This window comes from Crinia signifera, chromosome 11 (assembly GCF_055691185.1).
Source record: "Crinia signifera chromosome 11, ASM5569118v1, whole genome shotgun sequence".
Taxonomy (NCBI): domain Eukaryota; kingdom Metazoa; phylum Chordata; class Amphibia; order Anura; family Myobatrachidae; genus Crinia; species Crinia signifera.
In genome coordinates, this window is record NC_139227.1 from 118,076,094 (window position 1) to 118,102,050 (window position 25,957).

Here is a 25,957-nt window from a genome sequence, read left to right on the forward strand (position 1 = left end):
ATATACTCCTAACCAGTGGTGGCTCAAGAGGAGGGGCTGCAGCAAAGATTCATCCAGGTGAGCCACACCCACTGACACCAACTGCCATTCCAAACTGACTAACTGCCAGTGGGTGCAGCTCCCTTATTTTAATTTTTAACTGTGCTGCAGCTGCACATGTTACATTCATGACGCACGTGTTGTCCTGATTCTGTTACTACACATGTGCGTCATACCTCCCAACATGACCCTCTCCAGGAGGGACACAATGCTCTGTTCCTGGACTTCCCTCTTACTTATTGATTGTCCTCACCTATTGAACCGGTTAAGTGATAAGAATGGTGTTTCGCCACAGGTGATGGCAAACATAAATTAAGAGGGAAGTCCAGAAACAGAGCAACGTGTCCCTCCTGGAGAGGGTCATGTTGGGAGGTATGCTACATGGTGTCAGATGAGTGATTCCCATGGCACGCGGTCTGAGAAGAATAGATCCGCCGATATTTGATGAAAACGTGGCTGACAATTGGCTGAGGTTTAAAAGGGAATGGCACGTGTACTCCATAGCAGGCCTTTCAGACAGGCATACGTGCTGACGGAGAAGACAGACAGGATCCTGACACCCTACTTGCAAAGTTTGAAAAGAATGTCATTATGGACAGACATGTTTTCAACAGCACAAACCAAAAGGGAGACGACACTATACAGTACTACGTCTCCACGCTAAAGCTGCTGGCAAAGAAGTGCAATTTCGGTATCCTCACAGACGAGCTCATCCATGACAGAATCTCATGCGGCGTACGCAGCGTCAAGGTACATGCACAGCTGCTGCGGGAAAAGGGCTTCACATTAGGAACCGCCATAAGCATCTGAATGTCACACGAGCAGTCTGAAATGGGCAAAAGGGAACTAAAAAAGGACGCTGAGGTGTGTGTCATGGCGGCCGTTCCACACCGATCCTCCACATGTGGGAACTGCGCAGCACAGCACCCTCCTGGCAGGCAAAGCTGCCCCGCATATGATAAACAATGTAAAGAAAACCGAGGGCTGACTAAGCTAGAGGTGCCATAAACTGCTGAAGGAATCTGAGATGCCTGCACTTTAAGCTGTGTTTTGGTTAAGGGGCTATGATGCTGCAGCAATAGCCAATTAGGGAGCAGGGAGGAGTTCCTGTAGTTAGGAATAGCCAGAGGGTCAGGTGACCTGCCTCTCTGGCCTGAATTTCCTGGCTGAAAGGTGTGTTCTGAATCCCCTCCTGTACAACCTCTTTATTTCGGCCCAATTCTTTTATTTCCTTATACTGTATTTCTCACATTTTCTCTGTCCTTGTCTATCTCTCTCCTATCTCGCTCTTTTTTCTGGGGTTCTGACAGCCTATTTTCTCAGCAGCGTACACCTCTGCAGGACGGCCTAGTCATGCCGCGCCCACGGAGATCGCGCAACCCACCCGCCCGTTACCTGCAGCAGGGCTCCCCCTCTGATCCTGCCCCGGCTGGCGGCGTGCCGGCTGGGCGGGAAGGCAGAGCGGAGACGAGACCGGGTGCGCGGCGGGGCGCGAGGGGACCGCGTCATCGGCTGATGACGCGGTCACCCGCGGCACTAGGCCGCGACCACACAGGGATGATAGTGCGCCCGCCAGGGGTAGCGGAGGCTCCCCCGGCGGCGGCGTGGGTACCAGGAGGGGTGCCAGAGCGAGGGGGAACACCGACTTTCTCGGCTCCTGATTGGCCAAGAAATCATTCTGTGCAGAGACGCCGAGGAGGAAACATCTCTGCGCCTGTCAAAGTCCTGCGAGCCGGGTACGAGATGGGAGCAGCGCTGTCACCGGAGAGGATTCCGAGGTCGTCGCCGGGGACCAGGTGAGTTGGATTTGCTTCCTTAGGTACCCCTGGGGACTACCTCGGATCCCGGACCCCGGATTCTGCAGCCCAGGAGCCCCGGAACCCCAGGACCAGCCCCGGAACCAGGACCAAGGCCCCGGAACCGGACTCTTCTGCCCTGGAGCCCCGGGGACAGACCCAGGATCCAGGGACCGACCTACGGGCTCAAGGTAGGTAAGTATCAGTGTGTGTGTGTTTTGTGTGTATTAAACTTTTATTTTACAGTGTGTCAGTGTGATTTTGTTAACTATTTTTTTGTACTGCAGAACTACAAGTGCCAGCGGGCCCTTTAATGCCCCGCATGCTGGGACTTGTGGTTCTCCAAGTCCCAGCTTGCGGGGTAGGCTTGCTGGGACTCATAGTTCGCCAGTATAAAACAATAGTTGTACTTCTTTTTTTTACACAAGCCATCAGCCCGATGCCCACCGCCCAGGGGCATCGGGGACAGCCCCGGACTATCAGCATGGGCTGGTAAGTCCTGGAGGGGGGGGGACCCCTTCATTGGGGGGGTCCCCACTTCCCCAGGACCCCTGCCCATGCTGACCAGCCAGGGGGTTAATGCTTTGGCCGCGGGAGCTTATATAATAAGTTTCCCCCGGCTGTGGCATTACCCTGCTGGCTGGTTGTGTCCGGTGCTGGTTCTTAAAATACGGGGGACCCCTAGTCATTTTGTCCCCCGTATTTTGGGAACCAGCGCCGGACCTTGAGCCTGGTGCTGGTTTCATGAAATCAAGGGGACCCCTATTTGTCGGGGACCCTGATTTTATGTCACCAGCACCGGCTCAGTGAGCCCGGGGCTGGTTATTCTCGGGCGGGGGACCCCGCGCTCGGTTTTTTTTTTTTAACTTTGCGCTGTCCTGCAAACGTGCGATTTTCAGACATGAAAATCGCACATTTTCAGGACTAAATACAGCGCACCACTTTGCCGCAAATCGCCCCTCTTCGCACTTTTCAGCCTCCAATGCGCATCACATTAAATATGCGCATTTTGACTGAAAAGTGCGAATTGAAAAAAGGCGATTTGCGGCGATGTGGTGCGCGAATAAAACATGCGCATTTAGCGCAAAGCATAGAATGTCACCCTTGATGTCTCTGTCCTATACTCTATTCCCATCTCACTGTTGTTCCTGTACTGACCCCTCATACACTGGGGGACCATTGCGCCTCTCCTTGCCATTAATTCTTCAGCAACTGCTGTCCCCGGCCACATTTCCTCCTGCTGCTGCACTAGAAGGGTAACTGAATTATATCTGTGCCTGCATCCTCTGACTCAGTCACACAACAGACCAAACTAATAATATTGCATTTATTGGATTGTTAACCTCCATAAATAACAATCATTGTCCTATTAAACTACAATGTCTTGCAGAGAAGCCCGTCAGCCGTGGAAGATTAATGTGCTATACTTCAGAGGAAATGAATGTCTTCTGTTCTGTAGGAACATTAATGACTGGTCTCTCTATGACTGGAAATCCAGGAGGTGAGCAGAATATGCCCATAGTATATACCATACAGAATACATATAGTAAGTTAGTGTAATGACCTGATTCAGAACTTCAGGCAGAGAATTAACAGCACCAGCGGCTATCGGACTGTGCATGGGCTCGGATTGTACCGCACATGCGTGAGCGTTAGATTTTCTTCGCAGCCCATACACTGGCTGATTGACAGACGGCCGGCGTTTAGAGGAGGGACCTAGCCGTTTTGAAGGAGTGTCCGGAAAACGCAGACGGAAACCTGGCGTTTAATGTAATGACCTCTGACCATAGCTGCCTACCCTCCTGCATTCTACAGGAGACCCCCTGACATAGCAGCAATCTCCCTCTCTCTCACATTAGTCTAGCAATCTCCCTCATGTCACCTAGCTCACATTACACTGTTACATCATAGTTACCTCCCCTCCTGCATTCTGCAGGAGACTCCCTGACATAGCAGCAATCTCCCTCTCTGGGAATGGGAATGGGAATGGGAGATAGATACATTTACAGTGAATCATCTGCACCATTTCCCAGCACTTTGCCAAGTATCGTATCTCTTACTAACGGCTTTGGGGCTCATGTACGATTGTATATAAGTCATTTTATAAGATTCCTCTCAGATGTAGCAGTACACACCCACGCTTCTAGGTGCCACGTTCACAATCTCTTTTTGCAATCTTACCATATATGGACCTAGACACACCCTTTGGGTGGAGAATGACACGCCCCCTCAATGGGGAGCTGTGCAAAATTCTACTACCCACTATAGTCTCCCTGAAACTAGTTTTCAAAAGTAGGCAAGTATGCCTCTGACATCAGCACCCAAACTATCCTGATTCTTTTATATCCCTGAGTACTTAGGACTTACTCTGCAGCTGCGATGAAAACAGGCACATAGGGATGCTAATGACGCAACACACCCTCCTCTTACAGGCTCTGGCACGCCTGCGTTTTCCCCGTCACTCCCAGCGTTTTTGTTATTTTTAGCACGCTCTGTGTTTTTCTTGGCTCTCCTATGAAACGGTTGGTTCTCACCCCCACACACCCTCTCCCTGTCAATCACTGTGCATCCGGTCAGTGACAAGAAAAATGGATACATAGAGCTCACAGATAATATTCAGTTTCCTGCCCCAGTGGAGCTTAGAATCTATATTCCCTATCACTTGGATACTTATGTACTTACCATGGTCCATTAACTTACTGCAGTGGTTCCCAAGCTGGGTGTCGTGGCTCCCTGGGGTGCCTCGGGACACATGCAGGGGTGCCCTGGGTTGGTGGTCAAGGACCAACTCAAATTATTAATCGTTTATTATTTATGAGCAAAAACAGTGCTGGCGGCTGCCAATCATAAAATGTGTACAAACAGAAGCCAATCCTGCCCTTTACCACATAACTGTCCCTAAGAATCGCATATAAACCCAATCTAATAAAAAAAAAAAATGTTGGCCTGGTACTCTAGGGTGCCATGATTCAAAAAAGATTGGGAACTCCTGCTGAAAGTTTTTGGAGTGTGGGTTGGAAACAGTGACACCTAGAGGAAACCAGGGCTGTGGAGTCGGAGTCGGAGTCGAAGAGTCGGGGTCAGACGTACGAGGAGTCGGGGTCGGAGTCGGACCATTTATCTACCGACTCCACAGCCCTGGAGGAAACCCACGCAAAGCGCAGGGGCTTGATCAGTATCAGAGCTCTCAGGCAGCAGTTACCCACCAACTACTATCCTGATTTACTCTTTCTATATTTAGAACCAGTGACTTTTCCTGCGGTAATGTATATTAGGGTTCCAAACATACGTTGGTACGTCTCACGGCAATGTGTAACTGTGTTCAGTTACATACTGTCAATAACTTTTGTAGAAAAGAGAAGTAGAAGTCCCCCTGAGCTAAGGTGGCTGATCCTCCTGTACTGGACTGTTACAGAGGAAGCACAAGTTCCAGAATGTGAAGTAACTGTACGGTGGTGAAATGCGTTACCTCAGTATCCACCAATCGCACCAAGACAGGCGCTGCATTGCAGCATACCCAGAATGCATTCCTGTTGCCTCAGGGAAGTACTAGGAGTGTGACTATTAAATAATATGTGTGTGATATGCCCTGAAAAAAAAACATTGCATTTAGGCAACAGGAGTTAAATTTGCCAAAACTTCTGAAAAAAAGATTAGCAGTGGTGTTGCCCATAGCAACCAGATTTTAGCTACCATTTTTCTATAGCATTGTACAAAATAATAGACAGAATCTTATTGGTTGCTATGGGAAACACCACTGCTTGTCTCTTTCAGTAGCTGTAGTAATACTACTGCTTGGTATATAGGGACATGTGTACTACAACTCTACCTACACAACACTCCCCAGACAAGTGTACATTGAAATCTGCTTCAGCACCCTGGGTTATCACAATACACAAGTAGTACTGCTACTAGAGAGTTCAGGGAAGACCGCGGTAGCAGAGATTCTAGGAAACATGGTAGTGAGGAATGAGTAACCAGAAGTGCCGGTAAGCAGGAACTTCAAGAGATATGGAAGTGGGAAGTAAGAACTACTACTAGGCAGGTGCACCGCGGACATTTTTTGTTACGCCTGCGTTGTCTGGACTGTGTACAGAAATTACCTATTCCGCCACCCGCTGCCCAGCAAAATATGATAGCATCCCTCTGGGAAGTGATCTCACTTTGATCCTGATTGACTGAGCTTACCGAGCACCAGAGAGACTGCTCCGCTGAATTCCCATGACCCTCCCTTCACTGCCCAACCGTGCAAGGGGATGTGTAACGAAAACACATCTCCGCGGATGCCGCCACTGTAGAAGAAATCATTTGATGGTCGGAGACAGTGCGAGATGTCCGCAGAAATCGGATGTTTTTATAAAGGGGAATTAACTGGCATGCTTTTGCCTTGAAAGTTAATTCCCCTTAAAAAAAACAACGTTTCATTTCGGCAGACAACTCGCACTGCCGCTGAGCTCGGGCTGCATTAAATCTCACCCCCAGCGTTTTCATGGGGACGCGCGCCCATAAAACACTAGGCTTTCCCATGGCCGACACCTGTCCCCACCACTGAGCGCCCCCACCCCGCCGCGGTCCTTGTGAACAGCTCAGGGACTGTGCAAGTCACAGAAGCCGTTCGCAAATCCTGTACATTCGCTTAACATAATTTGCCCCGTTCCAAACAGATTACAATAAGGGCCTATATCGTTAGCGATTTCCTTCGGGGTGTACGCACTATGGGGGTTATTCAGTCCTGATCACTGCTGTGCGGATTTGCAGAGATCTGGGATTAGATAGTCGCCCCCCAGACAGAGTGAAATCCCAACCTGTACAAGTCTGTGATTGGCTTGCGAAAATATCGCCGATCGCTGCCCAGCTGCAAATCCATTCGCAATTCACCATCGAATGATTTTTCCAGTCTGTGGAAGTGTGAGTAACTCTGACGACAGAGACCGGCATATGAGGTCAGAGCTGAGGTCACACGCCCTCCCTGAAAACGCTTGGCACGCCTGCGGTTTACTGACACTCCCAGAATACAGCCGGGTAACTCCCACAAATCTTAGCTTCCTGTCAGTCAAGTTGCAAGGGAATTGCAAAAAAAATGAGTCAGTGATTTTTGCCGCTGTATGGTATCAGATTATGCTAGGCATGCACAATCGTTCAATCATCGATCCCCAGCTCTGAATAACCCCCTATGTTGTTTGCCCGGCAGTTCATGGGGAAATCGCTGATAATATCGTCTGTAGATGATATCTAATAGTGTGTATGCACCTTGGGCCAGATGTACTAAGCTTAAAAAAAGTGATACAATGGAGAGTGGTAAAGTAGCAGCCAATAAGCGCCTAACTGTCATGCCAAAGGCTGGGTTCGAAAAATGACAGTTAATAGCGGTTTGGTTGGTCATTTATCACTCTATTTTATCACTTTTCAATGTTATGTACATCTCGCCACTTAACTGCGTACTTGCCTACCTCAACAGTCTCCCATACCTCCCAACTATCATGATTACAGCGGGACAGTCCCGATTTTCGGGTCCTGTCCCGCTGTCCCACCCGCAGCAGGCATGTGCACAGCGTCTATTCTCCTATGAAAATGAGGTTGTGGCTAATTAGCATAAGCCGTGCACTCATTTGCATACGCCCCGCCCCCTTTCCGGTCCCTATTTCATCAGCACAGAAGTTGGGAGGTATGGTCTCCTCTGTGGGAGAAGCCCACAGAGGAGACTATCTGCAGCTTTTCTGGGTGGTGGGGGTTGGGCTTACCATCATTTTAGCCCCACCCCCTCCCCAAAGAGCTGCGAATGCTGGTATTTGACCGAGGCAGTTTTGGGGTGGGGGATTTGTGTACAGGGGCAGATGGGGGGGACCAGATTCCATCTGAGCCCTCTGCCGCCGGTCCCCTGCACCTCCCACAACTCCCCCACAGCCCCCCGCAGCCCCCACTAGCTGCCCTCACTCCATGCCCGTCTCCCTGAAGTGGTGAGCGTGTGGTTGCTTGTTTGTGTGTCCCTATCAGATGTAGCTCCTGTCCGCCGATCCTGCACCAGCTCAGGACATCTGGCGATCCTGAAGGCTGGCTGACAGGCACTCCAGCTGTACTTTATCTCTCTCCATTTTATCACTGTCCAAGGGTTTGTACATCTCCTCCTAAGTCTTTCTTCCACAGCTGCCCGCAAACACAACCACTTTGCATGCGAATCAGCCCCATAGTGTTTATTACAAGCTCGCCAGGTTGAAAACAGAGAGTTATAGAAATCAGCCAGCGTCCCAGGTTAATGCGCTCCACCGCCTTTTCCACACGCAACGCAAATAACACATTTCCTACCATCAATGCTCAACTAAAGAGTTTCCTCCCGAGCCCCTTTTCTGTTCCTCTTCATTAATTAGGTACTCCATGTGCACCTCTCTCCCCCCTGTTGGCTTTTAAATGACATGTCAGCTGCGCAGCTTAGAGATTTATATTTAGCTGCTTGATGAACATAATTCATTAGCACAAGCCTTTTGGGAGCACAAAGCGAGGCTGATTAGAGTCTCATGGAAATGCAGGTATAGAGGCGCTAAGTAAGACACATGGCTCTTCTGGATGGGAGTTAGTGAAGGTGGGTGTCCCAAAACAGGGGGATGCGGTCGTATTGTTGACCCGAGTTAGGTCCACACTCATTAGGTCGACACCGTTGGGTCGACAGGCAACAAAGTCGACAGGGTTCTAGGTCGACATGGATGAAGATCGACTGGTGTCTTTGTCGACATGGGACAAGGTCGACATGGTTTTAGGTCGACAAATGAGTTAGGTTGCGAGGGCACCGTGCCCGAAGCATCACGAGCAAAGCGAGCAATGCGAGGGGCTGCGGTTGACTTCCAACTGTGTCCATGTCAACTGTGTCGACATTCGGGTCAAAAAACAGTGAAAAACCCCATGTCGACCTCGCGACCTGTCGACCTAACCCATGTCGACCTAAAGCATTTGTCGACCTATACCCATGTCGACCTTGTCCCATGTCGACCTAGAACCCTGTCGACCTTGCTGCCTGTCGACCCAACGGTGTTGACCTAATGACTGTCGACCTAAGTTGGGTCGACAACACGATCGACACTTAAAACAGGAGAGGATTTTGCAGTGAAGGGAAGAGGAGGTCCGAAGGTCTGACCCAAGATTTGGAACACAGGGGGTTATTCAGACCTGATGTTGCACATCAGGTAATCGCTGCCCAGCCGGAGTAAAATCCCGCCCTGTGACTGCAAATCCAGCAGTTTTATGGGGACGCAATAACACAAATGTGTGCGATGTAATGTGTCCCTACACACCATTAGCCAGCAAAGGCCTGATGTGTGCTCACGTCCTGAGGCCTGGTCTCCTGCTCTCCCAGGGAGTATGACGTAAAGGTATCAGGAGACACAGGGGACACAGAGACACACACAGGTACAGATAGACATTTACATGCACCATGGGGTATAACATTATTACAGCCTATATATAACACAGATTGGCCGCTCATTGTGCAGCTGGCCGAATGTGACCTTTTCCTGGCACAGTTACAGACCGCAGTGTCTGAGGGAGGTATGGGGGGAGGAGTGATATCAGCGCATGTTATGTGCTCCAACACCATTTCTGCCACAACTATGAATGCGGGATGTGTATGAAATCACAGAGGTGTTAATCGACCCTATCAATATTGACCCTAATACCCATGACACGCCCCCATCTGTTAGTTACGCCCCCCCCCCCCCAGTTGCCGCCCAGAACTGTCCTTAGAAATTGCATTGATCTCCATGGCAGAAAACAATGACGCAACATCATCGACGTGATGGGCGCAGACCCCTGTGTTTTGGGTCTAATTCATCCTTGTGTTTTGTTTCGGATTCAGTCTTCGGTTTGGTTTTGGATTCCTTTAAAATAAAAATCAATTGAAAAAAGTATCTTGAGATCAGAACGGGTGTGGTATAACACACCGACAGTGGGGATTCCGACAGTCATTATCCCGACGTCGGAATCCCGACTGCACAGCGGGGGGAGCGCAACGAAGCCCCTTGTGGGCTCGCTGCACTCGCCACGCTGCGGGCACAGTGTCTCGCTGCGCTCGCTACCTATTTTATTCTCCCTCTATGAAGGTCATGGACCCCCACGAGAGAGCAGTTGGGATTCCGATGTCGGGGTAATGACTATCGGAATCCCAACTGTCGGTGAGTCATCCGGCACCCCTCAGACCAAGCTTTTAATGAGATGGTACAGGTGACTGATCACACTACATAAGATCTTCACTACTACTATACTATCAATCCAGATGTGGTGGCATTGACCCTTGATCACCCCTTTCTGGACCAAAATGATAGCACTATTATCCGAAATCCTTAGTTGGTAACCACATTTCATCTGGACCACAATTTTGGTTACTCTCTTACTCGGACAATTCCAATTATACAGACTCCCACCTTACATGTATGAACAAAGCCGTAAGACAGGCATGTCCAAACTATGGCCCTCCAGCTGTTGTGAAACTACAAGTCCCAACCTGCCTTGCGACAAGGGAATGATAAAACTGTGGCAAGGCATGCTGGGATGTGTAGTTTCACAACAGCTGGAGGGCCACCGTTTGGACATGCCTGCCGTAAGAGCAGTAGTTCCAGTTTGTTGGCATTCACTGGTGGCTCCATCAACATTGGATTGATCTAAAGAACTAGACTTCTATAAAGCCATGGAAGATATATTTCATACAAAATGATGGTCATACACGCCACTGCCTGTCTGAACTGAATCCCAATCCAAATCATCTGAAGATATCGCTCACAACTAACAGAAAATGCGAGCAGATGATGTATATATTCTGGCAGCGTGCAGTGAACACCCAATCACATGATATACTCCATTCATTCAGCAACTTCAAACAGAACGCGGGAGAAGCACCAAATCTGCGTACAAGCATGGTAGACGTAAGCCATATTTTGCAGGCGGAGCTTGAGCACCCTCTATATTTAAGCTGAGCATATGGATCTGTCTATGATTGGCCGTGACTAGTGTGTGAAGAATCACATACACAGGGATTTAAATGAAGTCTTTTTGGTCTTTTTGTAAAGCAGTTCACAGCAAACCAGATCAGTTCCACAGGCAAGCGTAGTTACAGGCAGCAGCATACTTGTAATCACAGCACAGAAAACACTCTTCCAAATGCTCCAGTGGTCCCTACATTGGCAAGATCCGTTATGTGCTGGGCAGTGGGCATCAGCGGCGGATTGGTGATTCAGTCACGCACCAATTTTACACATTTCAAAATACTCCAATATTTCCCATAAAGGAGCAAATAGCTCCACGGGTAAGGTGCCTTACTGCAATATGAAAGGCCATGGGTTTGAATCGAGTACTGTTTGTCGGAATGTCTGTTCTAAATGAAGGAGGATGTGACCGAATGTCCTGGGTATGATAGCTGAGCAATATGTGATTGAAAATAAAGGATAATGTAGTTAAATGACTAAGAGCTCCCAAATCAAGAGCGTAGGTATTGCATCATGTAAACTTTTTGACACATATAGTTTATTTTGCTTTTCTCCAGACTGTAATGTACAACCAACAGTCAGCGGGCCCTGCGTGTCTCTTTGTAATAGTGCCACTTACAGCCGGGTTCATACAAAGATGTTAAGCACACTTACAGATTACTAGCGCGGCAGGAACCTGGATCAACAAAAGGCGACCCCATTATAACTGTTCCTAGTGGAAGCGTAGTCGGAGAAGAATAATGCGGCATTATTGTGTCCATGTATAGAAAATACTCACACCCTCTAATTGCTAGAACCACCTGCGTTGTGTAGATAATAAGTACAGAAAAGGATATAGGCCACTTAGCCATAATGACACCTATTATTTTATATAGTATAAGTAGCCAGCCTTCCTACTGGACATGCTGGGACCTGTAGTTCAGTACAGCTGGCCCTACCTCCCCACTGCCAGGCTGTCAATCACCGTGCGAACAGCTAGCGATAGCTAGCCATCCCTGGCTTCGTTCGCAAGGGGATTCCACGCAGGTGCACAGTCATTTTGGCAATGGCGCGAATTTGCAGGGTTGCGTAAGGGTCCGAATCAGGCCCATTGAACAAAACAATTATTACAAACAGGAAAATTCCTACTGCTGGTAATGAACAATGGCCCTTATTCTGGTTCACTCGCAAAGGCAAATTCCTTCTCAAATGGACAAAACCATGTGCACTGCAGGTGGGGCAGATGTAATGTGCAGAGAGAATTAGATTTGGGTGGGGTTTTACTTCAAAGTGACATCTATATTGGAGTGTAAAAATAAAGCAGCCAGTATTTTCCCTGCATGGAAACAAAATAACTCCCCAAAATCTAATTCTCTCTGCACATGTTACATCTGCCCCACCTGCAGTGCACATGGTTTTGTCCATTTGAGAAGGATTTTTTTGCGAGTGAACCAGACTAACCCCCAATGTGCTGGGACTTGTAGTTCCACAACAGCCAGAGAACAACAGGTTGCCTATGGCAGAGATGGAGCATAAATAAAATAAAAAACACGAGTGGGCGTTCGCTGTGTTCATGCGATATTTAGTTATTAATGTAAATATTATTCTCAGCTGATTTTGTGCCGCAGATTTTTTATACATTGTTATTCCAGTGAATGATTAACTTTGCAGATTGCATTGCTCACATGTAATGGGCATCTGCACATCTGTGACCTGATTAGCAGAACTGCCTGCTTGGCTTATGTCCTACTCCAGCGGGTGAGAAAAGAAAGTGACTTCCTATTAAAATGGAATACCAGATATCCGAATCTCCTTTAGATTGGGCTGAATGGGGACATTGGAACAGTAGCGCATGCAGAGGTGTGTGTGTGTGGGGGGGCTCTGAGTACCCAGAACCCCCCCCCCGATAGACCAGATATTATAAAGCCCCACCCGCTCATGGCAAATTGCTTCAATATACGGGTCAGTGGGGAAGGGGTGAAGCTGGTATGACAAGATCTCTCAGTATAGGAAAATGCAGGGGGGGGATTCTGGTTGCCCGGAAACCCCCCTCCTCTTGGCCTTAAATTCTGACAACAATAGCTGGTATATAATATGATCAGTAGAGCTGCCACCACATCATGCAGTGTAAGGGGCAGAGCTGCTGCACATGCCCAGTGTACCAGCTTCTACCACATTTACTGTATGTGTTGTCAATCAGTACACTGGGCCTGAGAACAGCTGCCAGGAGGAAGAGACAGGAGCCTTACCATGAAGTGGGAGATTGTGAGCTTAGAAAGTGCAGTACTGGTTCTGTTATGTCTGTGTATTTATTTATTTATTATGATGTTAATTTTTTTCCTGACCACTTATTTTATTGAAATATTTGATACAGCCGATACTATAAACCATCTCTACTGATGAATATTAATGCTGTATTCAATACAGTATCCAGTGTATAAAAGACCAATTTTCTGGGCTGTTACCGCTACCCCCAGACTCCCGTACTTACTCCAATGCCCTGCAGAGTGGGAGATTATGGGTTACATTTGGAAACCCCCCTCTAAAAATCCTGCGTTTGCCACTGCTCAGGGGGGTAAATTTACTAAGATGGGATGTTTCCCATAGCAACCAATCAGATTCTACTTATTTATTTAGCACAGAGATGGGGAACCTTCAGCCCTCCAGCTGTTGTTGAAGTACACATCCCAGCATGCCCGGCAACCTTTTTAGCATGCAGGGATGTGTATTTCAACAACAGCTGGATCCCCATCCCTGATTTAGCACCTTCTAGAAGAGAATAGATAGAACCTAATTGGTTGCTATAGACAACGTCCCATCTTCAAAAGAACTCCCATCTTAGTAAATGTACTTAATGGTGTAAATATGTTTATTTGTGCACATGTGGAGTAATGTGTTGCCACATATACATGTGTGTGTATATACTGTGTGTATATACTTGTGTATGTATGTATGTATGTATGTATGGGGGTTATTCTGGTTAATTCGCAAGGCTGCGAACAGACCTGAATAGGATCTATAGTGTATTGTTTACCAAGCGATCCATTATATATTAAGTATATATATATATTATGTCTCGGTGCTTAAGGAACCAGTCCCAGCGATTCCCAGGCACCGATAAATGTTCTATATCACTTACCTATATGACAGCTGCTTCTTCATGTACAGTGGCAGCAGGTTCTCCGCTGTCCCCTGAGGAGACACTCTTGGATCTGACATGGTAGAAGTGCTGGCTCTCATCTCTTCTTTCTCATCCACCCCATGCAGCCTGGGTACCCGTCCGTCTGCCAGTCTGGCATGTTCCTTAGGAGATCCATGACCATGCCCTCTCTCAGCCATGCTGGTACTAACCCTTAAGCTGTTAGGACTGTCAGTGTGGTGTTACGGGTGGCGTGAGACGAGGATATGAAGTTCCACCAGGGATCTATGAGAGAAGTGAGAGAAGAGGAAGGGCTGATGGAAGGAGAGCAGAGAGGGAATACAACACAAAGATTGGAAAATCAGTAGACAGCGGCCGAAGGGAACAGATTGAGATGTAACAGGCAGATAGAGGAAAGAAAGGTGCACATACTGCACAGGAGAGGAAGGAGATGGAGAGCTAGGATGGAGGGCAGAGGAAGGTGGAGGTGGGGAGCCCAGATCAGGGAGATAGCGATGGAAGGATGTCTAAGAGGCAGGTGCATGGGTAAGAACAGCGTAGAAGTGCACAGAGTTGTGGTGTAAGAGGGCAGAGATGTCATAAAGCTGGATGGGAGTCCCAGTGGGTTCAGTGGCAGCCTTGGCGAGCCACACAGAACGATAGAGTGAGTGAGGAATAGGAGAGACAGGGTGGGTAAGAGAGCCAGGCTGTGCGACAGAGCAGTAACAGAGCCAGCCTGTGCCCTGTACAAGGGAGGAGGAGACCTGCTAACATAATAATGTTCGTCGTGTCACCTTAGAGACAGTGGTTAACCCTGACGTGCGAGACAGGCCAGCAAGATGTAAGACACAGGAGGAGTATATGAGGCTTTTTGTCATTTTTAAATGCTCAATGTAAAGCTGGTCATGTGACTTTGCCCAATTTCACCTGATTCTGACGCATCGAGCAAGTCGCAAGTGCTTTAGATCCGATCATGATCCGATGCACGGTCCTGTGCGCATCGATAGGATCCACTGGATCGGAAATGCTGCACGTAGGTTCTATCAGTTCGGAAAGGCTCTGGCAGCACTTGCTGGGGCTGCATGTGGTATACAGATTGTATGCAACTTCTCCCTCCGAGAAGTCGCATTAGTGTATGGGGGCCTTTAGGCACATCTATCGTCCAATCCTCGGCAGATCAGACTAATCACACAATCCTGCTGCAGACATGCTCGAACATTCTCCATCCAAACCATGCCTACACACTCGTCCAATCCTCGGCAGATCACACTAATTATACAATCCTGCTGCAGACCTGCTCGCACATTCTCCATCCAAACCATACCTACACACTCTTACAATCCTCGGCAGATCACACTAATTATACAATCCTGCTGCAGACCTGCTCGCACATTCTCCATCCAAACCATGCCTACACACTCGTCCAATCCTCGTCAGATCAGACTAATCACACAATCCTGCTGCAGACCTGATCGCACATTCTCCATCCAAACCATGCCTACACACTCGTCCAATCCTCGTCAGATCAGACTAATCACACAATCCTGCTGCAGACCTGCTCGCACATTCTCCATCCAAACCATGCATACACACTCGTCCAATCCTCGGCAGATCAGACTAATCACACAATCCTGCTGCAGACCTGCTCGCACATTCTCCATCCAAACCATGTCTACACACTTGTCCAATCCTCGGCAGATCAGACTAATCACACAATCCTGCTGCAGACCTGCTTGCACATTCTCCATCCAAACCATGCCTACACACTCGTCCAATCCTCGGCAGATCACACTAATCATACAATCCTGCTGCAGACCTGCTCGCACATTCTCCAGCCAAACCATGCCTACACACTCGTCCAATCCTCGCCAGATCAGACTAATTATACAATCCTGCTGCAGACCTGCTCGCACATTCTCCATCCAAACCATGCCTACACACTCGTCCAATCCTCGGCAGATCAGACTAATCACACAATCCTGCTGCAGACCTGCTCGCACATTCTCCAGCCAAACCATGCCTACACACTCGTCCAATCCTCTGCAGATCAGACTAATTATACAATCCTGCTGCAGACCTGCTCGCACATTCTCCAGCCAAACCATGCCTACACACTCGTCCAATCCTCGGCAGATCAGACTAATCACACAATCCTGCTGCAGACCTGATCGCACATTCTCCAGCCAAACCATGCCTACACACTTGTCCAATCCTCGCCAGATCACACTAATCACACAATCCTGCTGCAGACCTGCTCGCACCTTCTCCATCCAAACCATGCCTACACACTCGTCCAATCCTCGGCAAATCAGACTAATTATACAATCCTGCTGCAGACCTGCTCTCACATTCTCCAGCCAAACCATGCCTACACACTCGTCCAATCCTCGGCAGATCAGACTAATCACACAATCCTGCTGCAGACCTGCTCGCACATTCTCCATCCAAACCATGCCTACACACTCGTCCAATCCTCGGCAGATCAGACTAATCACACAATCCTGCTGCAGACATGCTCGCACATTCTCCAGCCAAACCATGCCTACACACTCGTCCAATCCTCTGCAGATCAGACTAATTATACAATCCTGCTGCAGACCTGCTCGCACATTCTCCAGCCAAACCATGCCTACACACTCGTCCAATCCTCGGCAGATCAGACTAATCACACAATCCTGCTGCAGACCTGCTCGCACATTCTCCAGCCAAACCATGCCTACACACTCGTCCAATCCTCTGCAGATCAGACTAATCACACAATCCTGCTGCAGACCTGATCGCACATTCTCCAGCCAAACCATGCCTACACACTCGTCCAATCCTCGCCAGATCACACTAATCACACAATCCTGCTGCAGACCTGCTCGCACCTTCTCCATCCAAACCATGCCTACACACTCGTCCAATCCTCGGCAAATCAGACTAATTATACAATCCTGCTGCAGACCTGCTCTCACATTCTCCAGCCAAACCATGCCTACACACTCGTCCAATCCTCGGCAGATCAGACTAATCACACAATCCTGCTGCAGACCTGCTCGCACATTCTCCATCCAAACCATGCCTACACACTCGTCCAATCCTCGGCAGATCAGACTAATCACACAATCCTGCTGCAGACATGCTCGCACATTCTCCAGCCAAACCATGCCTACACACTCGTCCAATCCTCGGCAGATCACACTAATCACACAATCCTGCTGCAGACCTGCTCGCACATTCTCCATCCAAACCATGCCTACACACTCGTCCAATCCTCGGCAGATCAGACTAATCACACAATCCTGCTGCAGACATGCTCGCACATTCTCCATCCAAACCATGCCTACACACTCGTCCAATCCTCGCCAGATCACACTAATCACACAATCCTGCTGCAGACCTGCTCGCACATTCTCCAGCCAAACCATGCCTACACACTCGTCCAATCTTCAGCAGATCAGACTAATCACACAATCCTGCTGCAGACCTGCTCGCACCTTCTCCATCCAAACCATGCCTACACACTCGTCCAATCCTCGCCAGATCAGACTAATCACACAATCCTGCTGCAGACCTGCTCGCACATTCTCCAGCCAAATCATGCCTACACACTTGTCCAATCCTCGCCAGATCAGACTAATCACACAATCCTGCTGCAGACCTGCTTGCACATTCTCCATCCAAACCATGCCTACACACTCGTCCAATCCTCGGCAGATCAGACCAATCACACAATCCTGCTGCAGACCTGCTCTCACATTCTCCATCCAAACCATGCCTACACACTCGTCCAATCCTCGCCAGATCACACTAATCACACAATCCTGCTGCAGACCTGCTCGCACATTCTCCAGCCAAACCATGCCTACACACTCGTCCAATCTTCAGCAGATCAGACTAATCACACAATCCTGCTGCAGACCTGCTCGCACCTTCTCCATCCAAACCATGCCTACACACTCGTCCAATCCTCGCCAGATCAGACTAATCACACAATCCTGCTGCAGACCTGCTCGCACATTCTCCATCCAAACCATGCCTACACACTCGTCCAATCCTCGCCAGATCAGACTAATCACACAATCCTGCTGCAGACCTGCTCGCACATTCTCCAGCCAAACCATGCCTACACACTCATCCAATCCTCGGCAGATCAGACTAATCACACAATCCTGCTGCAGACCTGCTCGCACATTCTCCATCCAAACCATGCCTACACACTCGTCCAATCCTCGGCAGATCACACTAATCACACAATCCTGCTGTAGACCTGCTCGCACATTCTCCAGCCAAACCATGCCTACACACTCGTCCAATCCTCTGCAGATCAGACTAATTATACAATCCTGCTGCAGACCTGCTCGCACATTCTCCAGCCAAACCATGCCTACACACTCGTCCAATCCTCGGCAGATCACACTAATCATACAATCCTGCTGCAGACCTGCTCGCACATTCTCCAGCCAAACCATGCCTACACACTCGTCCAATCCTCGCCAGATCAGACTAATTATACAATCCTGCTGCAGACCTGCTCGCACATTCTCCATCCAAACCATGCCTACACACTCGTCCAATCCTCGGCAGATCAGACTAATCACACAATCCTGCTGCAGACCTGCTCGCACATTCTCCATCCAAACCATGCCTACACACTCTATGGAAGTCGAGTTACACACACGCCATTTTAGGATAGTATGGCCGCCATTTTGGTTCGCAGAGTTGCGCAAATAAAGTTTCCATACCCGAGTATGTGTGACAAAGTGGACCAGAAGAGTAGCCATACTATCACACATAAATTCATAATAACATACTGACACTAAATAAAATATAGTTAAAGGTTTAGAACGCCACACATAGCTTAGTTAGCCCTGCATACATCTGTCTGTATCATGTTTAGTACCGTTCCGTTCCGTTTCTTATGCCTAGTATTCCGGTCATTGCGAATATTCCGCAATATACACGGCTCGACAGTTATGGATATAATCCATATTCCAGGGACAGTTTCTGTTAAAAGTATGTAACAAAGGAATCTAGATGAAACCGGTTCTTATCACTGCTGACGCCGAAACCACCAAACAAAGGACTCAAAGTTCACTCCCCTGGACCTAGCCAAACCAGATGTATCAGCTTACCCCCCAATCACAGCTGACCTGACATTCGACCTCTGACCAATGAGAACGGCCTTTTGACCTCCCCTTTCTGACCCTATAAGATAGGCGACCCAGAGCAGCCAAAGTCTCTTCGGCACATCTACCTTCCCCTGACTTTTCTACCGGACTATAGTTCAGCCCTGAACGATAGTGAGCTCTGACCGGACTGCACTTCGCATATTTGATGAGACGGGTAACGGTTGCATTAACGGTATTTATACTTATTGTATAGTTGGCTGGTTGTGTCTTGTATCTGTATTCTTTCCCCTTAGCAGAGCCTGTTTAGTATTCATTGTTAGCATATTGTATCACTTGTTAAACCTGTATTTTCTATTCCTGTAACCCCCTTTTGTCCATTAGGGACTTAAATACAACCTTTTTATGGAGTTCTTATCTCCTTACTTCTATACTGTGGTTTGTGTCTGTTATTCGCATTTAGCGATAAAGGTATATTACGGACACTGTCCATAAGGGTATATTACCAGATTAGAGACAAATTACTGCGAAGGAATCTCTTATTAAGGTATTGTTTCTTGGTGTACAATATACAATCAAAGGTACGCTACGCTGCGCTACGTTTTGTTCGCACGTAGTTAGGTATAAAGGGTATACAGGTTGCGGACTTATTACGTAACCTGCGCTTTTCACTTATTGTCTCTCTGGTCATATTTAATCGCCATTAACAATTGGGGGCACGTCCGTCCGCTCCACATTCCAGAACTCAGTACCAGGCGTGCGACCCGACCTATACCAGCAAAAGGGTGGAAGTATTATCCATTGCTGGATAGGCCAGGTCCGCGGCGGTGCGGGGTTCGTGAAGTGCTAGCGCTGAACCCGGAGTACAATAAGTGAAAGCCACGTGTTTTAAAGTATATCATACCTAAGTGTTTAGTAAACTGTACTTCTGCCTGCCACAAGTAGTTTAACGGGGTATAGTGTCTTGGGTTGCTTGTTTATTACAGTATATGTACCACGTGCGATAAGGTTCGCACACGTGGAGTCTGTGTTTATTATAGTACATAGAGGATCCCCTCTGTGCAAAACTATAACTTTTATTGTTAGTTACTGCAAAACCAGAGACTCCGCCACGTGGCGACAAGCCCTGGGCCTTTTTGCAGTAACGTAAAGCGTCTATTGTGTATCACGCAAGGTGCGCGCGCACGTGCCCATATCGGGAAATTTTCGCATCTTTGTACGAGATTTACGGATTAAGTGCGGGATTTATTTCGCATCTTGATACGTAACTTTCGGACGGAGTTAAGGGATTTATTCCACATTTAGGCGCAATTACTGTGTATAGCGAAACCCGAGTGCAACCTTGCAAATACACTATAGAACACGTGGGTGGCCGATTCACCGGCGGCCTGTGAACAGCGCATGTACACACGTGGCTGTTCATTGGTACTGCACATGCAGCACACATAGGAACTCAAAGGTGAACAGTATTGAACCACTAGCTTTATTTAAACGGTATAGCAATATACTGTGGATAAGGTGGTGATTAAATAAAGAGAAAATAGTTTTTTTTTCTTTTTGTTCATTTTCTCATTAAGCAAGCAACTCAAGCATTATTTTAATAGATTCCTATAGCGTATTATAAGGGATTTATACCTGCATAAGTATCTAGTGAAAAGCTACCGGCCTGGGAAGATTTTCTGTACAGAAATATTTCAAATATATGCATAAGACCAAGGTGTAACCAGCGCCCAGTGTGAAAAATAACTGAGGCGAACGGGTGTGTGACGACACGACTCAAGCGCAGTGTAGTCCAGTGTAGGACAGTCCAGTTAGGACCGGGTTCACGTGACGACGTGCCCATAGGAACTGCCCCTTCCGTGGAACTACCTATTTTGATCCACTGGGAGGGTACAAGAGATACATCGGAACCCAGTGATCCGATTAGCTACTTTAGAAATACCAGTTTTTGGGGGTACAGGAAAAACAAGTTTTGCTGTGCCCTGGAAAAACTGCCGCACCTTGCAAGTTGGCTAGCAGTTCGCTACTAGTTGAAAGACTTGGTGATTGAGTACATTACCTCGCATAGTGGGCTTCACGCTTGATTGCGGAATAGTGCCATTTTGTGGAGAAGGAGTGATTTGGGAGTGACTCACTGATAAACGGCCCTCCGGTTTCTGCTAGCTGTGAACGTTTATTCCTGTAATTATGGGTAATAACGGGTCACACAGGGATACCGAGTCAGTTAGGGAGGAATCTAGTCGACCCAAAGGGTCGGCGGCTTTCATAATGTGCTGTAAGCACGGTGAACGCGCAGTTGTTTACCAAAATAAATGGAGAAGAATGACACAAGGCAGCAAGTTAGAATTTCCCAGCGTTGGTAGCTTTGATCCAGAAATCTTATCGGCAGTAAAAGATGAAATATGCCTACTCTCCAGTCGTAAGGAGAGAGTGAAGCATATAGATATTCTTAAATTGTGGCAGAAGGAAGGACAGGAACAATGGGGAACCAGAGGTCTGGCAATACTTGACGCAATCAGCCACAATAAAAATGCAACCGTTACAACCGCTGCCACAATAGAATCAGCTCCCCCACCCCCATATGTGCCGAAGGGGTTAATGACTCATAAGAAAGACATGAGTAATAATGTATCCATTGCTAACTTGTACCCTGTTTTTACCCCCTATAAGCAAGATACAGATCCACAAGGGAGATTCCTGACATCAGCCATCCCTTGCGAAGCTAGCGGAAAGGAGAGAGAGGCTGAGACAGCCCAAGCTGCTGCTGCCGTTCTGGTCGAGGAGATGGCTGATGCCAGGAACACGATTGGAGACACAGGTAAGTACACACAACACAGCACAGAGATAGTTGCTCCTGGGATGTTGTCCAATGGTGCAGGGGGGATACAGATCCACCCTCTGCACACAGTGGAACCTCCTTGTGGACGGGGAGGCGGGGATGAGGTAATGCCTGTAAAGGATAGTGACATGCACAATACATGGACACGATTGGAACGTCATTCAATCATCAAAAATTTCCCTGATCCCAGCAAAGATCTGGCAAAGTGTCAGAAATTTGTAAGGGAGCGAGGAAATTCAGATGAGCCCACCAATAAGGATTGGCGATACATGTTGAGAGCTTGCCTCCCTTCACACATAGATGTCCAGAAGTTCATTCGAGACAGTGGTGTGGAGGGCGATAAGATTTTAACTGAACAGGGCAACCAGGAAAATATACGCCTAATAAATATACAATTAGGTGTATATTTCCCAGCGACAGTTGAAAATACCCTAGGGTTCACCATCACACAGAAAGATGGTGAGTCCACCAGCGGATATTTCAACCGTGCTTTACAGGTGTTGCCAAAACACTCTGGTATCCCCAGCCCCAGGGACAACATACATCTTAAGGGAGGGATTGTCTCTGTGCTGATACAAGGTCTTAGGGAAAATCTGAGAACCAACATAGAAACCATTCACCCCAACTGCAGACAGATGTCAATACACACTTTAAAGAAATCTGCTGTTGATCTGGACAAACGATTTATGACAGAAAGACAAAACCAAATAGTATGTTTCAAATGTGGAAACAATGGACACAGAGCCAGACATTGCAGGGTAAGTAACCATAGAAAACATAACACATATGTAAGTAACTGAGAGACACAATGGGAGAAGACAGGTAGGTCTCAACACATAGCCATAGCCCCACCTAGTAGCCAACGCCGCCCTAAGCATGACACATATATGCAAACAGGGAGTAGGACACACATACACCCCACATCCAGGTAACATAAGACAATATCTGAGGGAGGAGCCTCAGATATGAGTAAGTGGAATAGTTTAAATATAAAGTTTTTTTGTACCAAACCCGTTAACAACATTCCCTCCTGGTCTAGGTTGTGTCAAGCAAATTAGTAGCAGCAATTGGGGTAACAGGAAAAATACAGCATTACCCACTGACGAAACCAGCAGATGTTACAAGCGGGCCTCTGCATGCCAAACACTCTTTTCTGTTGGCTGCAGCGGCCCGCCTAACCTCCTGGGTAGAGATTTACTATGTAAAATGGGATGTGTCATCTATTGCACCCCTGATGGGGTATCTCTGGACACTCCTAGAAATCTTACACAAGAAGTGCAAGATATGCTGGACAGTCCTCAGAGGCTAATGTTGTATTCCACTGTTATAGAGTCAAATCCATCTAAGGTAGCTAAAAACTACAGCACAAATACAGAGTTCCCTTTGAACTAAAGATGGGAAGGACACAGGATCAATGGCAACCATAGCTTCAATAGAAACCCTGTTAAAAACAGAAAGTATAGCGCCCCAAAGTACAGCCTCACCATTCGAAATCTGAGGTTGAGCTGGAAAAATACCCAGTGAAATAACAAGGTTCCCAAAAGAGAACTTTTAGCTAAATACCCCTAGACACAGCCCATAGTCACAACCACACTGGGAAACAGAAAGAAAGGGAGGGCTTACAAATCAGAACAGGAGTTGAAAAGGGTAAGAACCAAATAGTTGAGAGCCAATTCCCCCATAGTGCTAAATCCTGGTGTCATCAAAATAAAAGAAAAAATTTCGGTTGAAAATAAATGTACACATTACTGTCATTAATATTTTCTACCCTTTTTGAGTTTTTCTCTCTCTTTTTCCAATTTTTTTTCTCCTTTCCCTACTTTTCTGTTCCAGAAACCTCAGAAAGCCACCAAGCCCCTCCCCCGGGTCTTGCAAGATCGCACACTGTCCTTACGGCCCACAAATGGGTAAATACCAATACAATGGGTTAATGATCTATTGTTATGTCCTTTCCTCATCCACAGCACCAGCAGTTGGCGATAGACAACTTCTGGTGTATCCTCCTGAGGCAGGACATAAGGTATCTCAGGACGGATTGCGGTTGCGCCTGAACAAGGGGGGGAGGGGGAGGGAAATCTGGGACACATTAGTAACCATAAACCCACAAATCATAGAAAAATAGTTCGAAAAATCTGTCGCACTCCCAGCAGAGAAAAATACCCATTGTGAATATGCGGTACCCTGTAAAGCGAGTAGTCACAATATATTTTTCAGTAAATCTTGAACAAAGTCCCAGTAACTTTAAGCATTACTCCTAATGTTACCCAGGGCAACCACAGCCACCATCTTGTGAAAAGCAGTCCAAGTAATGCACAAAGCATTCCCCTTATACAAAGAATGAAAAGGGTTGTAAAACGCATTTACATATAAATAGGTGCAATCACAATACCCATGTCTTCACAGACAGATGTGGAAAAAGAAGGAGAAACAGGCCTGATTACAGCCTTTTGCCATGGGTAAGACTGACACAAGGGACCATGTGATTTAGAATATTAGACCTGCTGAGGGGGCGACAGATATAGTGACGTAAGAAACCTGGTGATGCCAGCCTGACCAATGTCGTACTGCAGTGTGCAATTAAACCCTATTATTTGAGCACTTCCTACTTGTCTACACAGTGTAGTTGCCATAGCACTACTGGTAAACAAAACTGAGAATGTGGTGTTGGGGTGTGTTTTAACTGTTTATGCTCCTCATATAGTCTGGACACTCCTAAAATTCTGCCTAAACATGTGAAAAATATTCATCAGCCAAGTTCACTAAATGGGAACTTGCATTGATGTTACCATGTAAAATGGGTAATATTGTAAACCCAGCAACACTCTTACCAGGTGTGCCCGCCAAAGGCACAAAGGGTGGATTGGTGCTGAGGTTGCTGGAATGGTGGAATTTAGTGGGAGCCGAGACGAATATGATTGCATGACATGTTTGAGTCAGACCTTTTGCAGCATGCCCCCAAAGGGTGGTAACAACCCATTGGAAGAGGTAATTCACAACACCGAGAGGGAAAATTGTACACTGGCTATACCGTAATAGATGGAAAAGGCATAGTAGAGGCTGAACCCATTGGACGTCTCACTCAGCAACAGCAGTCTCATTAATAGTACTGCGAACTGAGAGAAAAAAACAGCCAATATTCATGCCGACTCCAAGTATGTTTGTTGGGGTAATACAGAAGATCTTAGGCCCTATGGCGCCTCAGATGTTTTGTTTCAGTAGCTGGCACTCCAGTGGCGCAAGCCTTGTAAGTTTAAAAGATTTCTGACAGTCACACATACTGCCGGACAGAGTGGCTGTTATCAAGTGTAAAGCCCACATCTTCGATGAGGATTCAGTGTCACTTGATAATGAACATGCTGGCAAGGCAGTTGGGTGAGCCATGCGCTCTGCGGATAATGTTTGTGTTCCCCCTGTAAATGTCAGTATATTCACATAGAAATACAAGATTTGTGTCCCCTGCAGGAGAAGCAGTCTGGAAGGAGAAGGGATGTGGACAGGAATAGAAAGATGGACAAGGAAAACCAGTGACTCTGAGAACATGCCAAACTGTCAGGACAGAGATAGCCCATGGCCTGACTTGTCTTGACAGGGGAGGTAGGTGGAAAAATTAGTCTGAAATTTCTGGCGTGCCCACAGACAGGTAAGACGACAGGATCATGCCTTACTTGTCTTGGGGGAAAGAAACTGCAACGGTTGTTCCCACAGAGCCATCTCCACATCCCTCCTCCAGCAGGATCCTCTGCAGGTAATACAAAATTGGCTTCGTACAGTCCACTCTAGAAGCATTTATTTTTTTTTTTTTTTTTTTATATATATATATATATGTGTTGACGTTTGTGTGTATAGATATAGTAGCCCAGAAGCACCCTTGAGTATGCAAGTATATTTATATATATGAAAGGTTTAAGTCATGTGTGAACCTTTAGGGACTGATGGTACACCCCATAATCTCTTTTTGTAGTAGTAGAATCACTCTCAGAACTCCACCTCATTTGTCACCATCGAAACATTGCTTGGCGGGCAGCCACAGGTTATGGTAATCCCACAAGGAGATCCTAGACCACAAATGCAAGTGATGTATCCACACC

The 25,957-nt window shown here is 47.4% G+C and overlaps 1 protein-coding gene across 1 annotated transcript in view; it reads right to left on the minus strand.

Annotated features, from left to right (window-relative positions):
- The window catches only part of DGKZ (diacylglycerol kinase zeta), a 125,374-nt gene extending 110,737 nt beyond the window's left edge, over positions 1-14,637 (minus strand). The window contains exon 1 of the mRNA XM_083164500.1: positions 13,920-14,637. Coding sequence (XP_083020626.1) covers positions 13,920-14,119 — 200 coding nt within the window. The 5' untranslated portion in view covers positions 14,120-14,637. The remainder of the gene's footprint in view (positions 1-13,919) is intronic.
- Positions 14,638-25,957: the final 11,320 nt, after the last annotated feature.